Source organism: Rhincodon typus, chromosome 3 (assembly GCF_021869965.1).
Source record: "Rhincodon typus isolate 14 chromosome 3, sRhiTyp1.1, whole genome shotgun sequence".
Lineage (NCBI taxonomy): Eukaryota > Metazoa > Chordata > Chondrichthyes > Orectolobiformes > Rhincodontidae > Rhincodon > Rhincodon typus.
Window position 1 is genome coordinate 69,316,298 of NC_063334.1, and position 25,200 is coordinate 69,341,497.

The 25,200-nt window shown below is 39.4% G+C and overlaps 2 protein-coding genes across 2 annotated transcripts in view; one reads left to right on the top strand and one right to left on the bottom strand.

Moving 5' to 3' along the window:
• dmxl1 (Dmx-like 1) overlaps window positions 1-10,781 on the bottom strand; it is a 192,691-nt gene extending 181,910 nt beyond the window's left edge. Inside the window, exon 1 of the mRNA XM_048593609.1 lies at window positions 10,382-10,781. Coding sequence (XP_048449566.1) covers window positions 10,382-10,468 — 87 coding nt within the window. The 5' untranslated portion in view covers window positions 10,469-10,781. The remainder of the gene's footprint in view (window positions 1-10,381) is intronic.
• Window positions 10,782-17,263: 6,482 nt separating this feature from the next.
• Window positions 17,264-25,200, top strand: part of dtwd2 (DTW domain containing 2) — a 115,018-nt gene continuing 107,081 nt past the window's right edge. The window contains exon 1 of the mRNA XM_020529554.2: window positions 17,264-17,640. Within this exon, the coding sequence (XP_020385143.1) occupies window positions 17,486-17,640 (155 nt within the window). The 5' untranslated portion in view covers window positions 17,264-17,485. The remainder of the gene's footprint in view (window positions 17,641-25,200) is intronic.

Genomic DNA, 25,200 nt, shown 5'->3' on the forward strand with positions numbered 1-25,200 from the left:
TGAAGTTCAGTGTGATGTCACCTGCCAAATCCATGCCTACTATTTCCACAGCTACATGTTTGATAGCCAAGAATACTACTTCTCTTTGGTAATTTCTATGGTACGAGCAACTCAACGAAAAACTTGCTGCAGAGGTCAAGTGCAACCCTCATGTGACTGAAACAAACAATCACAGCATTTTTGTATCAAGATAGACGAGCATTTGTAGACACATTTGCCAGGAATTTCCACCAACTAATAAATACTTTGAAAAGTTAAAATATGAAATACCTGCACTTAAAAACACATTGTTAAGCTCATTAATGATTTTTTTTTTCAAAAACTAGTTTTCTACTGCAGTATCAATACGTTAATTGTAGCAAGATGTTCCAGTTTGTGGTTACAACGACATCCAAGGGTTGATTCAACTGATTCTTAAAATGTGATACATTAGTTATTGGGAAATAAGATTTTTATCATTGCAACAGGGTACCTCTGAAAAGTACGATGCATCTTTTTTTGTATGCAATATTAATAGGATAGCTACTGGATCTGAGCAAGTGCTAATTATGAACCAGGAAATCAAGTCAACAATTAGTTCCCTTTGTGGTCAAAAATTTAATACAATCGTATTGTTAATCACTCCGTCCATAGATATACTTTGAAAACAACTGTAACCTAGTACACATATTGCCAATGAAGTGCTTACTTTAATAATTTGGCAGCACTATGATTTAAAAAAGGCACACAAGGGAATCAGTCATCAGAAAATCAACTTTGATTTCCCATAGTTCACTTTTTCCAGATTTAAAGAAAAATAATCTGCCTAAATACAATGTAAACATATGATACTAATTTTAAAAGTTGCAGTTAAGGTTCCTAATAAAAATGGGAAACTGGCCAATTTGTATATCAGCCTCAAATAACTATAAATTATAGAACTGCATTCATAATAGTCACAAATACACAAGTTCCTATAGCAGTATTTGTTTAAAGTGTGAATAACAGGTTGCACAACATTAGAATTAGTTGCAGCACTTCACAAAAGACCTACCAGACAAATATTCAATTAGTTGCAACTTTACGATTTCATGTTAAAACTTATTTATAGGTTCCATCCTCTGGATGCAGTTGATTCATGACATTTAAGTACTATCCATGTTGTCATGTCATGAAAGAGACTGATAAGAACAATCAAGGTCAGGTCTCAAAGTGATGTTTGTCCATTACGATTTGAAAACTTGTGTAGCCATACATTATCTAGGAGATCTCATACAATGAAATCTCCCCTTTATATACTGGAGAAACCTCCACTGCGTCTGTTGAATCATGTAAAGAGTCAAATTTAAATACATCCTTTCAAAAGAATTGTAAAGTACAATAACAATTCAAATTGCTAGAAATGTAGTCTTGTAACTCAGCGAGGAGAAAACAGCATAGACAAGAACACCATTCAATTGCAGGAATGGGTAATTTTCTCTGTTTGCAAGATCCGCCCCCCCGCCCCCAAATTCATTAATATTGATAGTCAATAACTGAACTACAACTGATCATTGTGGCACTCCACTCGTTACAGGGCCCAGTAAAGACCCAATTAATTCTGACTATCTTCTGTGTGTTAGCCGATCCATACTTAAACATTACTCAAAAATACTGAGTTAACATGTGCACTAACTCATCATTTGGGACCTTACTGAATGCTTTCTGGAAATACAAAAAAACTACCAGTTCCTCATCAAATAGGTTTGTGATAACGGAGAACTCTAGCAAATCTGTCAAACTTTACTTTCTTTTCACAAAACCATATTGACATTGTTTTATTCCATTAAGCTTTTCTAAAGATGATGATGAATTTCTTCTCACCAAAGGGTTGAGTGCTTTAGTAACTCCTTACCACAGATAACTGTGGAGGCACAACCCTTGTGCATATTTAAGGCTGAGATAGAAAGATTCTGGATAAGTCAGGGAATCAAGGGTTATGGGGAAAGGGCAAGAAAGTGGATTTGAACAATGTTGGATCAGCCACAATCTTCTTGAATGGCGAAGCAGGCTCAAGGGGCTGAATGGCCTACTCCCGCTCATTTTGTTACGATCATATGGTCTAAATGCCCAGCTATTCCTTTCTTAGGAATGGATCATAGCTTAATATCTATCATTGGGAAAATGCTAACCTGTGTATGGATTCCTGCTTTGTTCCCACTCTTCCTGAACAGGGATGTCACAGTAGCAGTTTTCCAATCCATTAGAACCCCCCCTGAAATCAAGTGAATCCTGTAATATAGGACCAATACCTCCACTTTTTCCACAGTTCTGCAGTGAAGGCTGATCAAGTTAGTCACTCAACGTTAAGTCTGTCTTTTTGGATCCCCCTTGTTGGTACTGAGCTTTTAATAATTATTCAAATTATCATGAACAAGCTTTTGTGTATTTGTCAGTCCAATTCTTTTTGAACTACTAGAATCTTCTGACCTATTTCTAATTGAATCTGAAGACTCATTTCCTTTGACAAACTGACCCTGTTGACTTTTGTAGCCATGCGCTTCCACTTATTTTGTTGCTCTATTTGAGTTGGTCTGAGTCACTTAATAGAATAGCCTTGCAGCACTTATTATCACTTGCCAAAGATTATCAGCATGCCTGCCAAGAAATCAGTCACAATTACTTCTGAACTAAAAAGTTTCACGTCAACTGCAATACAGTTCAACATTTTATCCAAGTCTAGTACTCACTTAAGATAACTAGTACTCACTAACCCTAACCCATCACATTTACTTGATGCTGTAATAACTTATTTCGGAAAACTTTACCGCCCCATTTAGACAGAAATCAATTTTGACAAGCATTTAACCACTAGGTTTAGCCTATAATCGGTGCATAGATCAATGCAAGAAACTGAACAAAGCATTGGCATATCAAGTGTAATAATTTCTGACAGTATAACCGTACTGTATTTCTATAGATGCATTAATGAAAAATAATCTACGCATCTATAAAGTATAGTCATAACAGGTCAGCAACAGGTTTTACTTTAGGTAACACAGGTATCCAGTTTAAATTTAAAAGATAAAAGTCTCCTCAGTATCTGTAGAGGTCAGACAGCCTCAATGTGTTGTCAGTAAGCATGGGTACAAATTATTTCTAGCTTGGCACTTTACTGCCATTTACGAAAAAAAAGCAACCCAGGGGATATGGGATATGGAATATGGAAAAATAATACCATCAGGTTGAGCTCTTAAGCTCGAGAAAAGCACAGAAGCTGTACTTTCAACTGTAACACAATTATATAGTGTTTGATATCAACACTAGATGCAAAGTGCTGCTTTTCTACCCTTGATCAGTACAAAAAAAGTTATCAAGTTCAGGCATTGTTCTCAAGGGCATTCAGCTAGTTTTCAGATTCAAGACAAGCTGCTCAAATCATCATGATTTCTATTGGTAATCCTGCTTTTCCTCACGACTTATGGGAAAAAAGTGTTTACATGGCTGGTTATGCTCATCTAGAAATAGTAGTCACTATGACGTGGAATTACAAAAGTTTACTGCACAAAGAAAATGCCCTTGTGCAGCTCTCGAATGGTTAGCTACTGAACTCAATTTCCCCATGGTTTCTGATTTGTTCTTGTCTATCTTCCAATCACTGAATCACTTCCATGAAGACTTCATAAAATCTGCTTCTCCATTAAAGTGACTTTGCACTCTTGACCTTTTGTGCTAGTGTTCCTAGTTTGCTAGGGAATAATTCTTCCACTTTTCCAGGTTAGTGTTGGTCATAGGCATACAGTCCAAGTCATACAGCATGGAAACAGACCTTTAGTTTACACCGACCATGTTCCTAAACTAAACTAGTCCCAGCTGCTTGCGTTTACCCCATATCCCTCCAAACCTTTCCTATTCATGTACTTATCCAAAATGTCTTTTAAATGTTGTAACTATATCCGTATCCAACCCTTTCTCAGGCAGTTAATTCCACACAAACCAAGCTGTTTAAAAAAGGTGCCCATATCCTTTACAAATCTTTTTCCTCTCACCTTAAAAATATGCCCGTAGTTTTGAACTCCCCCATCTTAGGAAAATGACCTAAGCTATTGACGTTTTCTGTGCCCCTCATGACTTAATCAACTTTTATAAAGGTCACCCCTCAAGCTCCTACACTACAGTGAAAAGAGTCCCAGCCTATTTTTATGCTCAAACCTCCCATTCCGGCAACATCCTGGCAAATCTCTTCTGAACCCTGTCCAGTTTAATTATATTCTTTCTATAATAGGACCAAAACTACAAACAGTACTCCAGAAGGGACCTCACCAATGTCTTGTACAACCTCAACATGATGCCCCAACTCCTATACTCAATGGTCTGAGCAATGAAGGCAAGAGTACTAAACACCTTAACCAAGCTGTTTCCGTGAGACTCAAATTTCAAAGAATTACATACCTGAACCCTTCGGCCTCTCCATTCCACGACATTACTCGAGGCCCTACCAAGAACTGTATAAGGAATGCCCTTGCCTGTTTTACCAAAATCTCGCATTATTCAAATTAAACTCCATCTGCCATTCCTGAGGCCATTGACCCAATTAATCAAGACCTTCGTAGCCTGAGATAACCAGGTTCACTGTCCACCACACCTCCCATTTTGGTGTCATCCACAAACTTACTAACCACGTCTCCTAAATTACCATTCGAATCATTTTATATAAAACAACAAAAGTGGACTCAGTGGCCATTCCTGTGGAACAACGCTGGTCACAGGCCTTCAGTCCAAAGAAAAAATTCTCCATCACCACCCTCCTACAGTTAAGCCAATTTCACATCCAATTAGCAAGCTCACCCTGAATCTCAAGTGATCCAACTTTATGAATTAGTCTACTGTGCAGAACCTCAAATACTATACTGAAGTCCAAGTAAACGGCATTTACCACTTTGCCCTCAATCTTTGAGGTATTAACTAAAGAGTGAAAGACAATTTCCCACGCACGAAGCTATGCTGACTATCCCTAATCAGTCCTTGCCTCTCCAAATGCATCTAAAACCTATCTATCTTTCAGCATCACCTCCAACAACTTAGCCACCAATGTCAGACTCACAGGTCTTTAGTTCCAGGGTTCTCCTTACAGCCTTTCTTAAATAAAGGCACATTATTAGTCACCCCCTAGTCCTCTGGCACCTCACCCACAGTTATAGATGATAGCAGAAATATTTCTGCTAGAGGGCTCTGCAACTTCTTCCCTAATTATCTCCCAACATCCTGGGATACCCTTGATCAGGTCCTGGAGATTTATCTACTTTTGTGTTTTTTAGGACCTCAAGCACTTCCTCTTCGGTAATGTGAATGGTTTTCAAAACTTCAATATTTACTTCAGAGTTCTGTGGCCTCCATTTCTATCTCCACTGCAAACCTGACGTGAAATATTAATTTAATATCGCTCCCATTTCCTTAGTTTCAACACAAAGATGACCTCATTGATCTTTAAGGGCCCATACTCCCTCTAGTTGCTCTCTTGCTCTTCTTGTCCCATCTGTGTGGATTATCCTTAGCCTTGACGGAGAAGATTCTTTCATATCCCTCCTTGCTTTCCTGATTTCCATCTTAAGAATACCCTTACACTCTTTATATTGATCCAGATTCATTCAATTCCAGTTGACCTAGTGATTCGTTTTTACTCTCAACTAGAACATTATCTTTATTCATCCATTGTTCCCTAATCTTACTGGACTTACTTTTCACTCCAACATGAACATAATGGCTGAATTCTCAACACACTTTTGAAAGCCTCTCACATGTCAGATGTCCTTTTACCTGTGAGTAGTCTACTCCAATCAACTTTTCAAAGCTCTGGTCTCAGACCATGAAAATTTGCTTTACTCCAATTAAGAACTTTAACTTTTATGGAAGGCTTATCCTTTTACACAAACTATTTTAAAACTAAATAGCATTATGCTCACTAGTCCCAAAGTGTTCCCCTACTAACACTGCAGTCACTTGCCCTGCCTTATTTTCCACGAGAAGGTCAAGTTTTGTTCCTTCTCTAGTAGGCACATTTACATATTAATAAAGAAAATTCCTCTCCATCTAAACCTTTAATGCTACGGCAGCCCCAGGCAATGTGTGGAAAATTAAAATCCCCTATTACAACATTATTCTTACACATATCTGAGCTCTCCCTACATACTTGCCCCTCAACTTCCCTCTGACTATTGAGGGGCCTATTGTACAACCACATCAACGTGATCATCCCTTTATTATTTCAACTCATTTTCACTGGGATGAGCCCTCAAATATCCTTACTACAGTAGTAATATTTTCCCTACTCAAAAATGCCACTTCCCCCTCCTCTTTTGCCTCCTTTTCTATCCTTCCGATAGCATCTAAATCCGGAACATTGAGCTGCCAGTCCTGTCCTTACCTCAGCCAAGGTTCTGTAATAGCCATGAGGTCCCAGTCCCATGTTCCAATACATACTCTGAATTCATCAGCATTACTTCAAAGACCCTTTGCATTGAAATAAATGCATTTTAATTCTTCATCTACCTCGTTCTGACTTGCTCTTGTCTGTCTTTTCTAATTAACTTGCTCTTTTCTGATTCAAAACCATTCTTATCTCTCCTTTCTACTTTCACTGTTATTTAGAAACACTCCCTTTCCCAGTAGTTTACAGGCTCCCAAAACAGAACTAGCAAATCTCCCGCCAGGATATTGGTCAATTTCTAGCTCAGATGAAACCCATCCGTTTTGACCAGCTCTTTTCTACACCAGAAGAGATCCCAATGATCCAAGAATCTGAATCTGAATCCCTGCACATTACACCACCTCTTCAACCACTGATTTGTCTGCCTAATCCTTTTATTCCTTCCCTCATTAGAACTTGGCACCGGGAGATCACTACTTTTGAAGTTCTGTTTTTTAAACCTCCCAACTAACATCTTATATTCACTCTGTGAAGTCTTAACCATTTCCTTAAATACGTCATTCATACCAACGTATACAAAAACTTCCGGCTTCTCATTCTCCCCTTTGACAGTATGCTTCAAATGTTTTGAGCGGTCCTTAACCCTGGCGCCAGGAAAGCAACATACTATCCTAGATTCATGCTCATTGTTGCAGAATCACCTGTCTGTGCCCCTGACAGAACAGTCTCTTATAACAATTATTCTTTTAAATCTTAGCAAACTCAACTTATTGCCCAAGATCAGACTGCCACTTCTATTTTCCTCACAGACTATCCCCTCCAACAGTACCCAAAATGGAACAGCTGTTTGAGAGGGGAATAGCCAGAGACTTGTGAACTACCTTCTTACTTGTCCTTACAGTCACCAATCCATCTGTGTAATCACTGTCATCACACCAGCTCTTGAATGGCCTCGGTGACATTAAGTCTAAAAAGAAGCAGCTCTCAACAGCATCTTAAAAATAAACTACCCTTCCGTACCCACATATTTTAATCTTAATCATGCAAAAGATAAAAACAATTAAACATATAAATCTTTTAAAAAGTCAGGCACTTAGCTAAAACAAAAAATAAATAAAATCACTCCTTTGTATTTTTTGGACTGCAGAAGTTTAAAAAAAAATGTCAAAATAAAAAACCTTATGCTTCTGATATGCAATAACCATAAGAAATCTACAAGAAAACCTGCAAATCAAGAAGCTCCAACATCCACATTACTCTCAGTCTACCATATTGTTTTCTGGTCCCAATATCCACCAATAAAGGTAAAGTTGCCAAAGTCCTACTGGGTTATCAGGCTGCCCTCTCATTAGAGAAATAACTTATGGTGATTGAAGCAGAGGGTCATCATGCCTCAGGCAAGGGAACAGCAAGAGAAGGACAGTCATTCATGAGAACCTCACCCAGTGCTGGAATTGAACCCAGGCTGCTGACATCACAAACCAATTGTCCAGATAACTTAACTAACTGACTGTCTACCAATACAGACTTAAGTGAGACAACTGTCTATGCATTGACAAAGAAACCCAGGATAAGATATAAATCTATGATACTATAATTACAACCAAATTCTTCTTCAAAACCATTGAGTCCTCTAATTTATCCTCATTTGAAAATTTGCCAGTGGGTTTATTTAACAATTTCATAATTAAAGCAACATGAGTAAAACATAGCCTCGAGTGAAAGGTTGTAAGCTTGTCCAAGATTTGTACATGTTCTGTTTTCTAGACTCCTAATGTGGAATAACTAGGAGTGACACATGTTTACCTGCAGCAAAAACATAACCACAAACCAAATTCAGATTCACAGATCCACTGCCTTGTTTTGAGAAACAATATTTCTACTGATGAAAAGTTGCTTGCCTTAGTAAGTGCCATGAACTTAGGGAATACAGTTTTTCTGCCATCAGACCCACTCTCATGTAAAAGACATTATAAATACATCACACTAGCCAAGATTTGTGCCTCAGCCATTTGGCAGTCTTCCATTCATATGGGCATCAACTGGAATGGGGCTGGAGAGGAAAATTTGAAATTAAACACAAAAATATTGTAGCTACTGGCAAAGCAGGTTCTCTATGAAAAGAAGCTGTGTTAACGTTTCAAGTTGATGACCCTGCCCTGCCTCTATATTTGCTTAAAAATTGATGCCCCCAGCCTTTTCCAGTTGTCATAAAGGTCAATCAGTAACGCAAGTTCTACTTACCTGCACCTAACCTGAACATTTTCTGTATTGTGTTTATATTTCAGATGTCTGGCATCAATATTATTTTGTGCTTATTTGAGATTAGATGCATTAGGAGTTCAGTGTTTCCATGCCCCCCACCCCCAAACATGACCAGCAGGAATTGGAGGTAATGCCTGTATGAACACCTTTTGATGAAAAGAAGATTCTAGTCTATTTTGACAAGTGAAGCATAGCAAGGAATGAGAAAGATTACAAAAGGAAAACACAAAGGTAGAAGGCAAGAGAGCTTAAAGGCCTGTATGGATGTAAAAAGAAGATAAAATATAGGTAGAAGATGGGCAGCACAAAGGCTTAGTGGTTAGCGCTGCTGCCTCACAGCGTCAGGAACCTGGGTTCAATTCCTGCCTCGGATGACTGTCAGTGTGGTGTCCGCAATTCTCCCTGTGTCTGTATGGCTTTAGAAAGTACTTTAGTAAGTACTTTAGAAAAACCAAAGAAAACCTCTGCACAAAGACTTTCTGTAAAAAGAACATTTTGGTCAATTGGTTATTCTCAAACATACAATGATAAAGCGTAGGATGCTCCAAAGTCTGCTGCTGGCATGTGGTCACTCATCATGTAGTGTTGTCTCTGGAATCTTTCCAACTCAGTTTGCTCACACAATACAATTTGACAAGATCCTCTAATCACTCTTAAGAAAGAAATTTCACCCTGAACTTAAGAGTTCTTCAGAAATAGGAGAAAATCAACTGGACAATCTCTCCACCCATGCTTCTTCCCTCCAACCGAGACTAGATATCACAACATATCCAATTGAAACTGCCCCAGGAGGGCCTATAGCAAACCAAGCAGTCACCAACCATGTGATTTCTAGGAAAACTTAAAAATTCACTGCACTCCAAGGACCAGAGCAAACTTTTGATTTCCTTAAAGCACCAGGTATTTCCACGGACTTGAAATAAACCCATTTTCGACAATCCTTCAAAAAAACTTGAAGGTTTAAGAAATATTAAAATTGAAGCATCTTTTAATACTATAGTTCACTGGCTGTCAAGCAAATGTGAAAAACATTAAACCTAACGCTTTCTTTACTAACCTTGCAGCTACATGCGTAATTTTAAATTTCTGTCCCAAGTGTATTTTGGAATGAAGAACTTTGGCAGACTTCCATGCCAGTGCACTTGTACTGTCACCAACTGCAGGTTCCCTACTGATGCCCAACTAAGATTTGGCACATAGGTACCTTCTGGTGTCTGTATACTTCAGTAATATAGGATCAAGTTTAAAAATTCTAATTATTGTTACTGTGGGACGTTATTTGGTTTCATGAATTGTAATTCACGTGAGTACGACACCAAACCATTCCCACTCAAGTACTACACTAGCAAAACAAGACTGACTTGAACACATATGGAATAGATTGGCCAGCCTCAACAGGCGAGTACCTGTACAGAAAACGTATGATCCAAAGAAGGTGGCTCTGAATAAAATTGTGATGAAAGTAAACATTAGCATCGCGACTTAGCCGGAGACTTGTTTAGCCGGACTCCATGAGTTTTTTGTGGCCAGGACGTGCACGCTTGTGTACGAGCTCCTAAGACTATGCATAGCTGCAAAAGCCGCCGGCTGCTACACACAGTTCTCGGGATCTTTTCCATCTCGCTGTCTGTGGATATTCAAATAAGCGACTTGTTTTGACTGCTGCTACACAACACCCACCCCAAACATGACCCGGCTGTTCTGCAATCCTCCGCGGGCCGACACACTCACCGTAAACGGTTCATCGCCGACGTTGCCCACCGAGAAGCAGCTGTCACCGGGATTAACGGCACCAGTTAAGACCTGGTGAAGATTCATCCTCCTCTTAACGTCTTGTACCCTCCAGGCCGGCGAATGAAGCGGCGAATCACCCTCCCGGCCGGTTCCCGACTCCTCGGCTCATCTCAAGAGTAGCAAAGGCGACAGCAGTCCGAAGGACACCTGCACACTGAACTGGACTGCACCGGGCCGGGCCGGACTGGACTGGGTTGGGTTGGGTTGGGTTAGGTTAGGTTAGGCCTGCATTCACTCAGTCCCGGTTGACGTGTCTGATGGCCGCCGTCCTCCTGACTGCTCCTCGTCAACACCGCACACAACGTCCCGCCGCCATCTTGCTGACACATCCAACTCTCGCGAGAGCTTGGAGCCGCGGGGTGGGCGGTGTTCCTGTTGCCATGAAGACGGGTCACAAGACGAGTTACCGCGAGCACATATTCCAGAGCGGGCAGGTTTGAGTCTGCCACTTCCATGCACTTTTCACAACCTCAAGGCATCCCAAAGCACTTAAAAACCACTTAATGTGGTTCTTTATTTTGCTGCAAAGGAATGTCGGCTGAACTGTGTCGTGGAGGGAGAGATTTACAATAAATTGGTAAATTCAAAGAGAAGGGAAACAGCTGAACTGAAGATCGAGGTCACCACGGACGAAGAATTACTGTCTGCAGAGGTTGGGGAGCAACTGGCAATGAGAGACATGGACGAGAGCGACAGTGAACAATGATAAAAGTTGAGAGAAGTGGAGCAGGACGATAAAGTAGTAATGATGTGACTTTGTGATAAGTACCACAATGATTATTTGAACCAGTTAGATGCTGGACAATATAAATGACTAGACGATTTTGGTAAGTGGCAAAGATCTGTCACCTATGAACTAAATTATAATAAAAGTCAATGTATGCAACCCTTGACAATGAATGATCTTATTGATAGTGATTGCAAGTGAACTGTCATTCTGGAGAAAAATGATAAGAAGAGCAATAATTGTTGATCAAGTGGAAGAAGTCAACAGCTAAAGAACCAAGAAACAGCCGAGGAGTTGACTAAATGTTTTAGACCATAAGATATAGGAGCAGATCGAGTCTGCTTCACCATTCAATCATGCTGACATATTTCTCAACCCCATTCACCTTCTTCCCATAATCCTTGATCTCCTTACTAATCAAGAATCTCTCTGTATCCATCTTAAATGCAGCCAATGACTTGGCCTCCACAGCATTCTGCGGCAATGAGTGACACAGATTCACCACCCTCTGGCTGAAGAAATTCCTCCTCATCGCAGTTCTAAAGAGTTGTCCCTTCGCTCTGAGGCTATGCCCTCAGGTCCTAGTCTGTCCTACTATTGGAGTCTTCATGATAAAGAACACTATTAGGATTCCAAAATTACTAAATAATCAAGGGGGAAATAACCACAATAAATAAAACTAGAGATAAAGTACTAGGGAAATTAATGGGATAAAGGCTGATATGTCGCATGGACCTGATGGGTTACATCCTAGGATTTTAAGAGAAGCAGCTACAGAAATAGTTGATGCACTGATAGTAATCTTACAAGAATCCCTAGATTTTGGAAAAATCCCAATGTAACATCCTCATTCAAAAAGGAAGGGAGATTAAAAAAGGTAACTGTAGGTCAGTTAGCTTAACGTGGCACTGTGAAAATTTTATGGAGCATTATAAAGGTTGCTTGACAAATTTGAGTTCTTTAAGGAGGTAACATGCAGGATAGCTAAAACAGAAGCAGTGGATTGAAAACATTTGGATTTGCAGAAGGTGTTTGATAAGTGCCACACATAGGCTTCTTAATAAGACCCATTGTGTTTGAGGTAGTACATTAGCACGGATAGAAGATTGGCCACCTAATAGAAAACAGAGAATTGAGAGAAGGGAGGGCACATTTCCACAATGGCAACCTGTAACTAGTGGATTGTCACAGGGATCAGTGCTAGAGCCACAATTAATTATAGTATATATTAATGCCTTGGATGACAGAAGTAAATGTAGTATCACCAGGTTCGCACATGACACAAGTAGTGAGAATAACTATAAGAGTCTTCAGAGGGATATAGACAGGTTAAGTGGCTAGGCAAAAACTAGGCAGATGGAATATAATGTGGAAAAATGTATGTATATGCACTTTGGCATGAAGAATAGGGGAGCTGGATATTATTTAAATGAAAAAAAGACTGCAGAAGGCTGCAACACAGATGGATTCACTTGTTCTTAGATCCATAAATCACAAAATGCTAGCATCCAAGTTAGCAGATACACCAAACATTTTATGAGAGCAAGTGTACCAGTTGATCATAAATTCCAGTTGATGAAGTGGTCCACATAATCAATGTAGAAACACACATTAATTAATAGAAACATATAGCATAAATCACTTAAATAATAAATAAAACTTGCTGGCAGAGAGTTTTCTCATTTGCACCCTCAACTGACTACTTGGAGATTGTGATAATATTCAAAAATCCCTACAGTTTGGAAGCAAGCCATTTGGTCTGTCAAGTCCACGCTAACCTTCTGAAGAACATCCCACCCCTACCCCTACATTTCTCATGGCTAAACCATCTAGGCTGTGCATCCCTGGACACTTTAGGCAATTTAGCATGGCCAATCCACCTAAAGTGTACATCTTTAGATTGTGGGAGGAAACTGGAGCATACCTATGCACACACAGGGAGAATGTGCAAACCCCCCCATCTCCAGACATCTGAGGCTGGAATTGAACCCAGGTTCCTAGTACTGGCAGGCAGGAGTGCTAACTACTGAGCCACCATACAACCCCTTAATAAAACAGTCAACCTTGGGTATTTCAGGGATATAATTTTAGCCAGCTTATCATGAATGCTTAAAGTGCCATTCAAAATAGTTTGCTGTAATTGGAAATGCAAATGGTCTGTTGTCCTTTACTTCAAAAGGAATGGAATATAAATTTGGGATGTCTTGCTAAAACTACACAAGGCACAAGTCAGACTACAACTGGAACGCTGAGAACAGTTTTGGTTCATTTATTTGTGGAAATATATACTGGCATTGGAGGCAGTTCAACAGTGGTTCATTAGGTTGATTCTGGGTATTGAGGAATTCTCTTACGAGGAGACATTGAGCAGCTTGTATTTATTGAATTTAAGATTATGGAGGCGATCTTGTTGAAACATACAAGACTCATAGGGGTCTTGACAGGGCAGAGTCTAGGACCAGAGGGCTTAATCTCAAAGTAAACTGTCACCCATTTAGAACGCAGGTGAGAATTTTTCTTCCTCTTAAAGGGTTGCGAATCTGTGAAGCGCACTATAGAGGCGGGATCATCTAGAATATTCAATGCTGAGATGGAAAGATTTTTAATCTGTAAGCAAATCAAGGGTTATGAGGACAAGGTAGGAAAATTGAACTGAAGGTTATCAAATCAGCCGTGATCTCGTTGAATGGTGGAGCAGACTCATTTGGTCAAATGGCCTACTTCTGCTCCCACGTCTTATAATCTTATGTTTGATTTGGTGTCCCTATATTTGATTATATAATTTTGCTAAATTCTTTGCCTCAATCTGATTAGGTCTACTCAGGACTCCATAGAATTGCAAACTGAGACTCTTTTGGAAATTCAGTCACTTCTACCAAATTGCAAAACGCAAGCTTGTGCAATATTTTCATGTTACTTTATGTATAACAATCTGTTCTGCTTACAGAGAATGCTGTGAGATCTACGGAATGGTGTAGATGATTATAAGATAATTATTTTAATGTCACTTCTGCTTTTGAGAAGGCATGTGGCCCATTGCATGGTAAGAATAGATTATATTTGAGGTCAAGAGAAAATTGGCAAGGGCTGAAGGACTGAAATTATTGTTAAAAGGTAATATTTGGGTGAGATGCGTAAGGAAATGCATGAAACGGCCTGAAGATTCTCCAGAGAGAGAGAGAGGATTGAATTGTCAAGAGGGAGGGGTAAGAAAAGCAGGTGGAGATGTACGCAGGCTGTTGCTTGAGGCCAAAAATCAATTGCTGGAAGTGGAGTAGGCATATAAGAGGTTGGCAGTTCAAGCTAACATCTAAACAAGGTGGCTAATGATTAAAGCTCAGTGGAGAGGTCATGCAGGAGTGGAAAGAGGCAGCTCAGATTGAAGTATTCTGAGGAAGGATCACCAGACCCGAAACGTTTACTCTTATTTTTCTTCACAGATGCTGCCAGACCTGCTGAGCTTTTCCAACAATTTCTATTTTTATAGCTTAAATTGAAGTTGCGTCTCAGATGGGCATGTATTTGAACCTGTCTAACCTGTATGTTTTTGTAACCAGTATTTCCGCAGTGCCATCCAGTTTTACCTCAAATTTCACAGATCTCTGCCTTTTCCAAAAAGGCTGATCTTTTAAAGACTAATCATTTCGCAGGCAAATGGAAGCTTGGGGTGAAATTATTTACATAGTTTTTTTAACATATATTTAAATATACTTAGTTCAAAGCATATGCCAGAAAAGCTTGATTCTAAGCTTCATTTGAATTTGTAAATTGGAAGCAATTTCATAACCCTATGGTAGCTGATAGCTCGCCTAAATCCAAAATTCACCCACTGAATTCAAGTGCGAGATTATCAAAGTTACAATAGTTAAAGAGATCATATTTAATGCACATTTTTTGAACTTTGTTAGAATATTTACATGCCATTTGCAACCTAATTTGTTAACTAATTTGATCCTTTTGATACAATGGAATATACTGTATGGAATTCATAATTGGTACTTCAACAACTCACATTTATAGGGCATGATTAATACAAAGAATGTTCCAGAGTGTTTCTTGGCTTTGTGTATGTAAAATAGGTGTCAAGCCAGAAAGGCAGCAAGAGGTAATGTGACTATTGGCTTGGTCAAAGACGATTTTGAAAGAAGGCATAAAAGATTTAGAAGTTTAGAAAGGGAAATACAGAAATTGGGAGCCATACAACTGTCAGCTTTGAGAATATTGTTGAGACAAAGGGAGGAGAAAGTAAAATGCCAATCTGAACAGTGCAGTGCTGTATTGGAGAGAATATAGGGGAAGTGAAGGTTATTGAAGGTTGCAAACATAGGGTAGAAGTCATGAATGCAAATTCAAAATTAACGCACTTGAAAAGTGAAAATATAAATTAGTGAGAATAACAAAGATGAAAGGTTAAATGAATTGAGATACAGATCAGACATAATTTAAATGGTGAACAGGCTCATGGTGCTGAATGACATAACCTTGTTTCCATATTCCTACAAATGATTTTTGATCAGGACAGGATGCACGTGACAAAGTTTTGCACAGGTTGAACTTTTGCAATGTTAACTTAAGGAAAAAATGTAGCTAAAATAAAAAAAAGTGAAAATGATGAAAATATGTCAGCAACTGTGAGGAGAAACAACCTTACTCCCAAACATTATCAATGCTTTTCTGTATGAATACTGACAAAGTACTGTGTATTTTCAACTTTCAATTGCGCTGAAACTCAGCCACATGTATCCTGCCCTGCTAAATATCATTAGTCGGAATGTAGGAATAGGAGCAGGTCATTCAACTCTTGAACCTGTTTCAAATTCATTTAGATCTGTATCTCAATTCAATTTACCCATTAATCTCCAGTGTCTTCACAAATTTGTGTTGGCTTTTGCTCATTCAGTGCAATAAATGACCAAGTAAATTCATACAATCATACAGCATGGAAACAAACCGTTTGATCCAACTAGTCCACAGCGACCATATTCCCAAGTGAAACTAGTCCCACCTGCTTGCATGTGGCCCATATCCCTCCAAACTTTTCCTATTCATATATTTATCCAAATGTCTTTTAAACATTGTAACTGTAACTGCATCCACCACTTTCTCTGGCAGCGCAGTTCATTCCACACACTAACCACTTTATGTCTAAAAAGGTTGCCCCTCATGTCCTTTTTAAATCTTTCTCCTCTCATCTTAAAATATGCCCCCTAGTTTTGAACTCTCCAACGTTAGGGAAAATATCTTTGCTATTCATGTTATCTATGCCTCTCATGATTTGATAAACCTTTATAAGGTCACCCCTCAACCTCATACGCTCTAGCCCCAGCCTATTTTTATAACCCAGACCCTACTTGACCTACAGAGCAGTTCCAAAATTTGCATACAATACAAAACTTGGAAGTGTTGTGAATATGAAGAAGATAGTGCAGAATTTCAAAATTCAAAAATTTCAAAAAGATATAGAAGCTCGGTGGAATGGGTAGATGAATAACAGATGAGATTTAATGCAGAAAATTGGGAGGAATTCATTTTCGTAAAAAGTATCCTGAGAAGCAATTCTCAAGGAGGTACATGATCAGAAGTATCAGTGTGTATGTGCACAAATCATTGGGGTTTCAGAACAGGTTGTGAGAATGGTTTATAAAACATATAGCAGCATAGGCTTTATTAGTAGGGGCATTAAAATAAAAAGCAAGACATTATGTTAAACTTGGGATAGAATTCTCAACTGGAATATTGCATCCACTTCTAGCACCACATTTTGGGAAGATTCACAAAAATGTTTTCATAGATAAAGAACTTCGGTTACATTGATAAGTTGGGGAGTTTTGACTGTTTTCCTTTGAGAAGATTGACAGGAGATTTGATACATCCATGTAAAGTCACAGGGTAGTTGACAGATTAGATTGTGAGAGACTGTTCCTGTCGGTGGATTGATCAGGAACCGGAAAGCACAGATTTTGGGTAATTGTCAACAGTAGTGGTACTAAGTTCTTCATGCAACCAGTGACCAGGCTCTGGAATATACTTTCTGAAGAATAAAGGCCTTCAAAAGAGAATCCGATTTTATCTGAAAGAGGAAGAATGTGAGTTGGGGGGCATAGCAAGATGTGACTTGCTCCTTCATCGCGGCAGGACGGGCTGAATGGCCTCCCTCCTAGCCGTGTCCATTGTGTACCGGGGAACAGTGTTGGTGCGCCCTCTGATGGGGACGATGGCACCGTGCGTCCGCTGCTCCCTCTGCCGGTGCTTTCTGCCCAGTCCCCTGCCTGGCCTGGGGACGCGCCCTTACTTCCACCTCGCTCGTGTGCAACATGGAACCCGACAGGGTGGTAGGAGAGGCAGCTGTAGACTCGCAAGGTGGGAGGTCCGGTGTAACCTGCGCCGAGGAAGAACTAAACGTCTTGCAGGAACTGTCAGAGTTGCCGGTGGAGACGGCGAGAAAGAGGCCGACATGCTCCCGCTGCAGGTACTGAAAGTGATGTTGGGGCAGTAGGAGTGGGGCCTCGGTGAGCGAGAGTCAAGGGAGCTGAGTGTCACAAGGCGGAATATCCTGTCTCCCCTCAACTAAACTAACAGCAGTGTTTCTTTGCATTGAAACATATTTGTCTCAAGCCCCTATAAATGCTATTGTAATCAAATATTTAAATAACTTTGAAATTTTAAATCATCACTAATCGTTCGGTACCGGGTAGTCTTTGTGGGTCTCGCCGGTTTTGACTGAAAGGGAACGGCAGCCTATTGCCCATGTCCTTAAATCATCGGTCGCCATGGAAACTGAGAGACGCTCATGGATTGGGAATGTCCTGTTACAGTTCTCACATTTGGAAACACCTTGAGATCTGTACTTTGTCTCATGAAATCATTCGTGTAAATGGTTACAGCAGGGGAGGCCGTTTGACCCGTCATGTTCATGTGACCTCTCTGTAAGAGTTACTCTGCTAGACCTGTTCCATTTTCCACATAAGCTCTGCAACATATCTGTTCTGATAATTAGCTACTTATCTTTTGCAAGACGTAATTGTACCTGCCACCACCAAACTCTCAAGCAGATCCGAGGCACTGCATAAAATATTTTTCCTTCTGTCGCCTCAAGTTCTTTTGCCGTTCAATTTACGTCAAATTATAGAGTTAGGCAGGATAGAAAGAGGCCCTTCCGCCCATCATGTTTGCACGAATTGTCAGGTACCCATCTACTCAAATCTTGTTTGCGATGCTTGGCCTTTAGCTTTATATGCTATTGCACTTCAAATGCTCATCTTAAATGTTTCGATGGGTTCTGGCCAGTACCACCCGTTTTAGGCAGAGAGTTCCAGACACCCATTGCCCTCTGGGTGAAAAAAAGAATTCCTAAACGCCCTCTGAACCTTCTGTCTCTACCCTTAACTATCCTGCCCCTGATTATTGACCCCTCTACTAAGGGGAAAGGTTATTTTCCTCTATACCCTATATATGTCCCATATCATGGATTCAATCAGGCACCCCCTCAACCTTCTGCGTTGTTAGAAAAACAATCCCAGCCTGTCTAGTCTGTCTTCTTGAAACACTTAAGCCCAGGCAACATCTTGGTGAATCTCCTCTGCACAGTACTCCAGCTATGGCCTAACAATAATCTCTGGTTCTTGACCTTTCTGACCATGGGAGCAATTTTTCTTTGTACACTCTCCAGACAGCACATGATTTTGAACCTCTATCAAATCTCTTAACTTTCTCTGAAGGTACCAGGCCCTGATTCATCAATTTATACATGAAAATAATGTGTCTCAATCCTGTAAGCGGTCCACTGCCTTCACTTCCTGATATGCAGTGCCCAGAATTGGATGTATTATTCCAGTTGAGGCTAAACCACTGTTTAATAGGTGGTCAGTATAATATCCTTGCCTCTGTACAATTGGTTTTATAAAGCGTTAACTCCTTTCAAAAACCTGCCCTGCCATATTCAGCAATTTGTGCGTATATACCCCAAAGTACTTCTGATTCTGCAGGCATTGTACCTTTTCTGTTACACATGATAGAATTGTACCCTTTACATTGCCTTCCTGCCTGTATATTGGTGCAAATAGGTGAGCTGAAAAATGTGTGCATGTTACTTAAAGTGAATACAGTGAAAACCAGTAACTGAAATACTTGGATGTAAAGAAATTCTAGAGTGAAAGATTGAGATGAATTTAAAAAAAAAGTTGCCCAAGACATCCAAAGAAGAATATTGTGCTATATATATTTTTTCACTGTATTTTTAAAACTATTTGCAAAAGCATTGTTAGATAATACAATGTATAAACATGATCTGTTACCAAGAGGGATATGTGTGGTACCTAATCTGTGTTTTTAACCATTGAAAAATTTACTCCGGTAAATAAGAACAGTTTAAGAATATTTCAGTTTCTAAGAAATTTCTTTCAAGTTAGTAGAATATGACATTTTCAAATATAATATATGTGAATAGCAAAGGTCTTTTCCCTAAAGTGGGGGGAGTTCAAAACTAGGGGGCATATTTTAATGTGAGAGGAGAAATATTTAAAAAGGACATAAGGGGCAGACTTTTTACACATAAAGCGGTTAGTATGTGGAATAAGTGGATGCAGGTAGAGTTACAATGTTTAAAATACATTTGGATAAATATATGAACAGGAAAAGCTTGGAGGGATATGGACCACATGCAGGCAGGTGGGACTAGTTTCATTTGAGAACATGGTGGGCGTGGACTAGTTGCACGAAACGGTCTGTTTCCATGCTGTATGACTATACTAATATGCATGAGTCTAATTGTCTGAAATGTTAAGATGCATTCTAAAATGTGATACACATGATGATCTCCTGCAACAGATAGTCTAATGTCTGAGCCATGATTATTTGTTTTGCATGGTTTTGTTCTGAGAAGTGGAATGTTCAGCGGTGTGGATAGAACAAGAGATAATTCCAGTCATATTCAGGAAGGCAGTGGTAGACATGGAATTAGATCATGGAGTATGTAAAGTACATGATTCAGAATTTTAATAATAAACCATTGGATGAGAGAAAAATAATACTAATCTATTTATTCATGCCACGGCAAAAGGTGTTGAAAGCACTTTTGAAATATATTTCCTCCTGGTCTGATTTTTAATCACAATGTTGTAGCTATGTCAAGGATTTTTTTTGTTGTTGACTCAAAATCTTAATGCTATTGATTAGTTTCAATTAGTATGATCTTAATTGTCAAGGTGGTGTACTAGACAATGAAGAACATTACCTTATCGATATCCTCAGATTTTTTCTTTGTCCACAATGGTTGCAAAAGAGATTTTCGAACAATTTTTAATTAAAACATTGTAATTTCCTCCTTAGTGATAGCTGTTTGCTCACTGCTGCTTTTTAATTTTTTGTAGCTTTTATCCCATCTTTATTGTAGTTGTTCGGTTGTTGTTCATTTCAACTTTCCACTGGTAAGTTACAGATTTAGTTGTAATTTGTGACTTTTCTGTGAATGTAAAACTGGAGCTAGGTGCAAGAGCAGCACAGATTTGCCTGTGTGACCATATTTATAGACACAGAATCATGGCTATTAATTGATTGTGGTTAAATGACTAAGCAATTTTTACACATGCCAAGTTTTAAAAAAAGGTAATCCATAGCATTGGTAGAGGGAGTCATGAGGACAGGATAGAGTGCGATTTAACTTGGTGCATTGTGAAGGGAATTGGCAAAATTTCTGAATTGGATAGGGTGAAGGAGTGTAGGATTTGGCTCACAGATGGATTAGTGGAAGCATTGGCGTGAATAACCAGTTTGGAAGTGCTAATTTGTAGATTTACAATCAGTTTTTACAAACTTTGTGTTCTGAGTGAGGAAAAATTGTGATTTATGGAGTTTAACATGAGAATGTACATAATTCTTTGACATTTGCATCATATGTAGGCAGGGTGGTTAAGAAGGCATTTAGCATGCTTGTCTTCATTGCTTGGACCTTTGACTATAGGGGTTGGTATGTCATTTGACATCGTACGGGATGTTGATAAGGCTTCTTCTGGCGTACTGTGTCCAGTCTGGTCCCCGTGTTGTAGGATGGATATTATCAAGCTGGAGATGGTTCAGAAAAGATTTACCATTATGTTGCCGGGAATGGAGGGTCTGAGTTATAAGGAGAGGCTGGATAGGCTGGGACTTTTTTCATTGGAGCACAGGAAGTTGAGGGGTGAACTTCTGGAAGTTTATGAAATCATGAGGGTATAGATAAGGTGAATGGTAGGTGTCTTTTCCCTAGGAGTGGGGATTTCAAGCCAGGGGGCAGAAAGATTTTAAAAAAAGATATGAGGGGCAACTTTTTTTACAGAGTGATTTTTGTGTGGAATGAACTTCCAGAGGAAGTGGTAGATGTGGGTACTGTCACAAAGTTTAAAAGACATTTTGGATAAGCACATGAATAAGAAATGATGGGAGGGATATGGGCCAAGCGCCAGCAGGTGGGCTAATTTAATTGGGATTATGGTCAGCATGGACTGGTTGGACTGAAGGGTCTGTTTCCGTGTTGTATGACTCTACAACTCTATGTCTAAGGTCATTCACTTTGAATTTGAGGAGAAACAAATTGGATATTTTCGAAATGAGAAGAAGCCAGAAACTTTGGATAAATAAATTAATTTGTGTGACAACTTGCACACATTAGTAGTAACTAGTTATCAGTAAAAAGAAAAATTGAGTTCTTTATTTCATGGGAATTATCTTATAAAGGGCAGGATATTATATTATCAAAAACGATGTATCCATAAAATTTTGGAAAACCACCTTCAAATTTGTCATTGTTTCAAGGCATTACATAGAGTAAACAATCTAGATAGAATACTGTACATAACATTGCACTCTGAAGTGTCTCACTACAATTACTAGAGAATGTTGCGTATGAAATCTTTTTTGAGGAATTGGAACTTCAGTTTCAGACACCTTGGTAAGACCGCCTTTGGAGTATTGTATTCAGTTGTGGGCATTGTATCTCAGAAAGGATATATAAACCTTAGCGGGGTATATTGCACATTTATAATTTTTTCTCAGTGAGTTGTAAGGAATATAAAATTAAAGACTGAAGTATTATTGTTCAAGTATTGAAGTATTGCACTATTCCTTCCTCACTAAATATTTTCCCAACAGTACTCTTGTTGCCCTGAATATTTTTTAAAAATAATATTGTTTAACCTCAGGACTTTGATTCGGACCTTATCTGTATGTGTCAATAATCAGAGTCCTTTACAAATTTCCACCTCTATGCAGTTTTTTTTACAGTTGCTTTGAGTAGTCCAAGAAACATACCCATAAATCAAAAATCCTTTGAAAATATTTTACTGAACAATTTCACAAGAGAAATGTTTCAAAGTGTAAAAGTTCACTTGATGATGTGATAACATACTGTATTTACAAAACAAATAATTCCTGGGATATAGTAATTTAAATTGTTTTTTTCTCAGCAAAGTTATCTCAGAAAAAGTTGAAGAGTTCACATCTCACCTTGTTTTGGCATTCCATACAAAAACAAAGCATAACCTGGTTACTTTCCCATTTCATGATTTTCATGGGGGATTTTGGCCTCCTCCATCATCAATGTACAGAAGTAAACGAGGGCATGACACTTTAAAGCAGTAAATTCTGTCAAACGCTGTAGATTTTCCTTGAATCAAATGTTGTGCGAGTGAAGAGCAAGATACATAGAGGGTTTTTAAAATTGCATTGCGTTACGTTTCTTTGGATGACATACCTCCAGAAGGCAAGATGGATTCTTTAAGGTTTTTGCAAAGATTGGTAGCTCGGGTTGTATGGATTAGGGGAGACGATGGCCTCGTGGTGTTATCACTGGACTGTTAATCCAGAGAACCCGATAATGCTCTGGGGACCCGGGTTCGGTCCCACCACAGTAGATGGTGGAACTTGAATTCGATAAATATCTAGAATTAAGAATCTAATGATGACTGTGAATCCATTGTTGATTGTTGGAAAAACCCATCTGGTTTACTAATGTCCTTCAGGGGAGGAAACTGCCATCCTTATCTGGCCTACATGAGTTCCTGCTTCCTCTAGTAATGTGGCCAGTGTTTCTTTGGCTAGTGGAATGTCAATTGACATGAATAATGCTGTGACATCAAAGGATACCATAATCTCGTCGTCACTAATTTTTATGTTCTTGAGGGTATTGAGGAGTTCTTGGGTTGAGTGGATGGAATGGAGTGATTTGTCAACTAGCTGTTTCAGTCTCTGTTGTAGGTCCTTGGCCAATTTGTGTGACAGTGTGCCCAGTAGGGAGACAATGGGTCTGAGGGGGATGTCTGGTTTGTTTACTTTAAGGAGTCCGTAGAAGCGGGGAGTGTTTGTGGCTTCTGGTTGCATTCTCGTGTAGTGCGTCTTGTTTATCTGTCCTGCATCCTTTAGTCTCTTCAGTGTTTGGGTGATCCTATTTCCTAGCTGCGGTGTTGGGTCTATCACCACCTGTTGGTAAGTGTCCAGTTTGTTCATAATGATGGTCATGCGCCTTCACCCGCAGATGCATACTAAATAGACATCACCAAGACAACACAGTAAGCCTTAACACACTGGCCACACTGCCCTACATCAAGTACAGGTTAGAACTGACAACAAGATTCCTACGACCACTAGGAGTCATGGTAACACTTAAGCCCACAATCCCACAGTCACGCTATGACAAACACTCATAAGGATTAAAGACCCCCATACACACAACATACAGAACCAATGTAGTTTACAAAATACCATGCACGGACTGCTACAAACATTAAATTGGACAGACAGGAAGGACACTGGCCATCAGAATACACAAACATTAACTAGCAGCAAAACGACATGACAAACTTTCCCTAATATCAGTACACTCGGACAATGAAGGCCATCAGTTTAACTGGAATAATGTAACCATAGTAGCCCAAGCCAAACATAGAAACGTACGGAATTCCTAGAGGCATGGTTCTCAACCCATAATGCAATCAACAAACATATAGAATTGGACCCCATATACAAAGCCACACAGAACAGAACCGGAAATGATACTACTCACCGTAATGGACCAGACAGTATAAATTCTGAGCGGAGTAAAACAACATTGCTTCGTCGGAGGCCTCACTGATGATGTTACCTAGCATGGTGATGAAACGTCTGAACGAAACAAGCCAGCTCAGCGAGTAAGTCAACAACTTCAAGATAGATTCTTATTTTACACTTTGGATGCACATTATTATCACAACTAAATCTATTACAGCAGGAACTAATGTATGTTCTTTAATAGCTTTCCTGTGAATTTTATATTTGAAACAACAGCAGCAATATTTGTTAAAGGTGGAACCCACAGTAACGACTGGTTGAGAACTACTCAGCTGACTCACATCTCACACTTTGACGTCATGGGGAAGATGCACATTTATCCCAAAGCACGTTGTGGATTCTGTGCTAGGAGATTTACAGTGGAATAATATCACCGTTCTTTCGCTGTGCGTGGCTTAAAATCCTGGAATGCCCTTCCAAATAACAATGTGGGTGTACTTGAACTATGTGAACTGCAACAGTTAAGATGAGAGGAGAAGGATTTGAAATGGACGTAAGGCACACTTTTTCACGCAGAGGGTGGCCCGTGTATGGAAAGAGCTGCCAGAGGAAGTGGTGGAGGCTGGTACGTTTACAACATTTAAAAGGCATCTGGACGGGTATATGAATAGGAAGGGTTTGGAGGGGTATGGGCCAAATGCTGACAAATGGGACTAGATTAATTTAGGATATCTGGTCGGCATGGACGAGTTGGACCAAAGGGCCCGTTTCCATGCTGTATAACACTATGACAATAAGACAGCTCACCATCACCACCTCAAAAACAATTAAGCCACTTATCCCCTCAATCCTGCTCCACCATTGAAGGTCTGATTACTCTGCATTGCTGCCAACTCCCAATAATCTTTAATCCCTTGCTTCAAAAAAGTCTATCTACACCTGAATTAAAAATATTCAAGGACTTTTCTTCCACCATCTTTTCAGGGAACGTTCCAAAGATTCTCAAATCTGA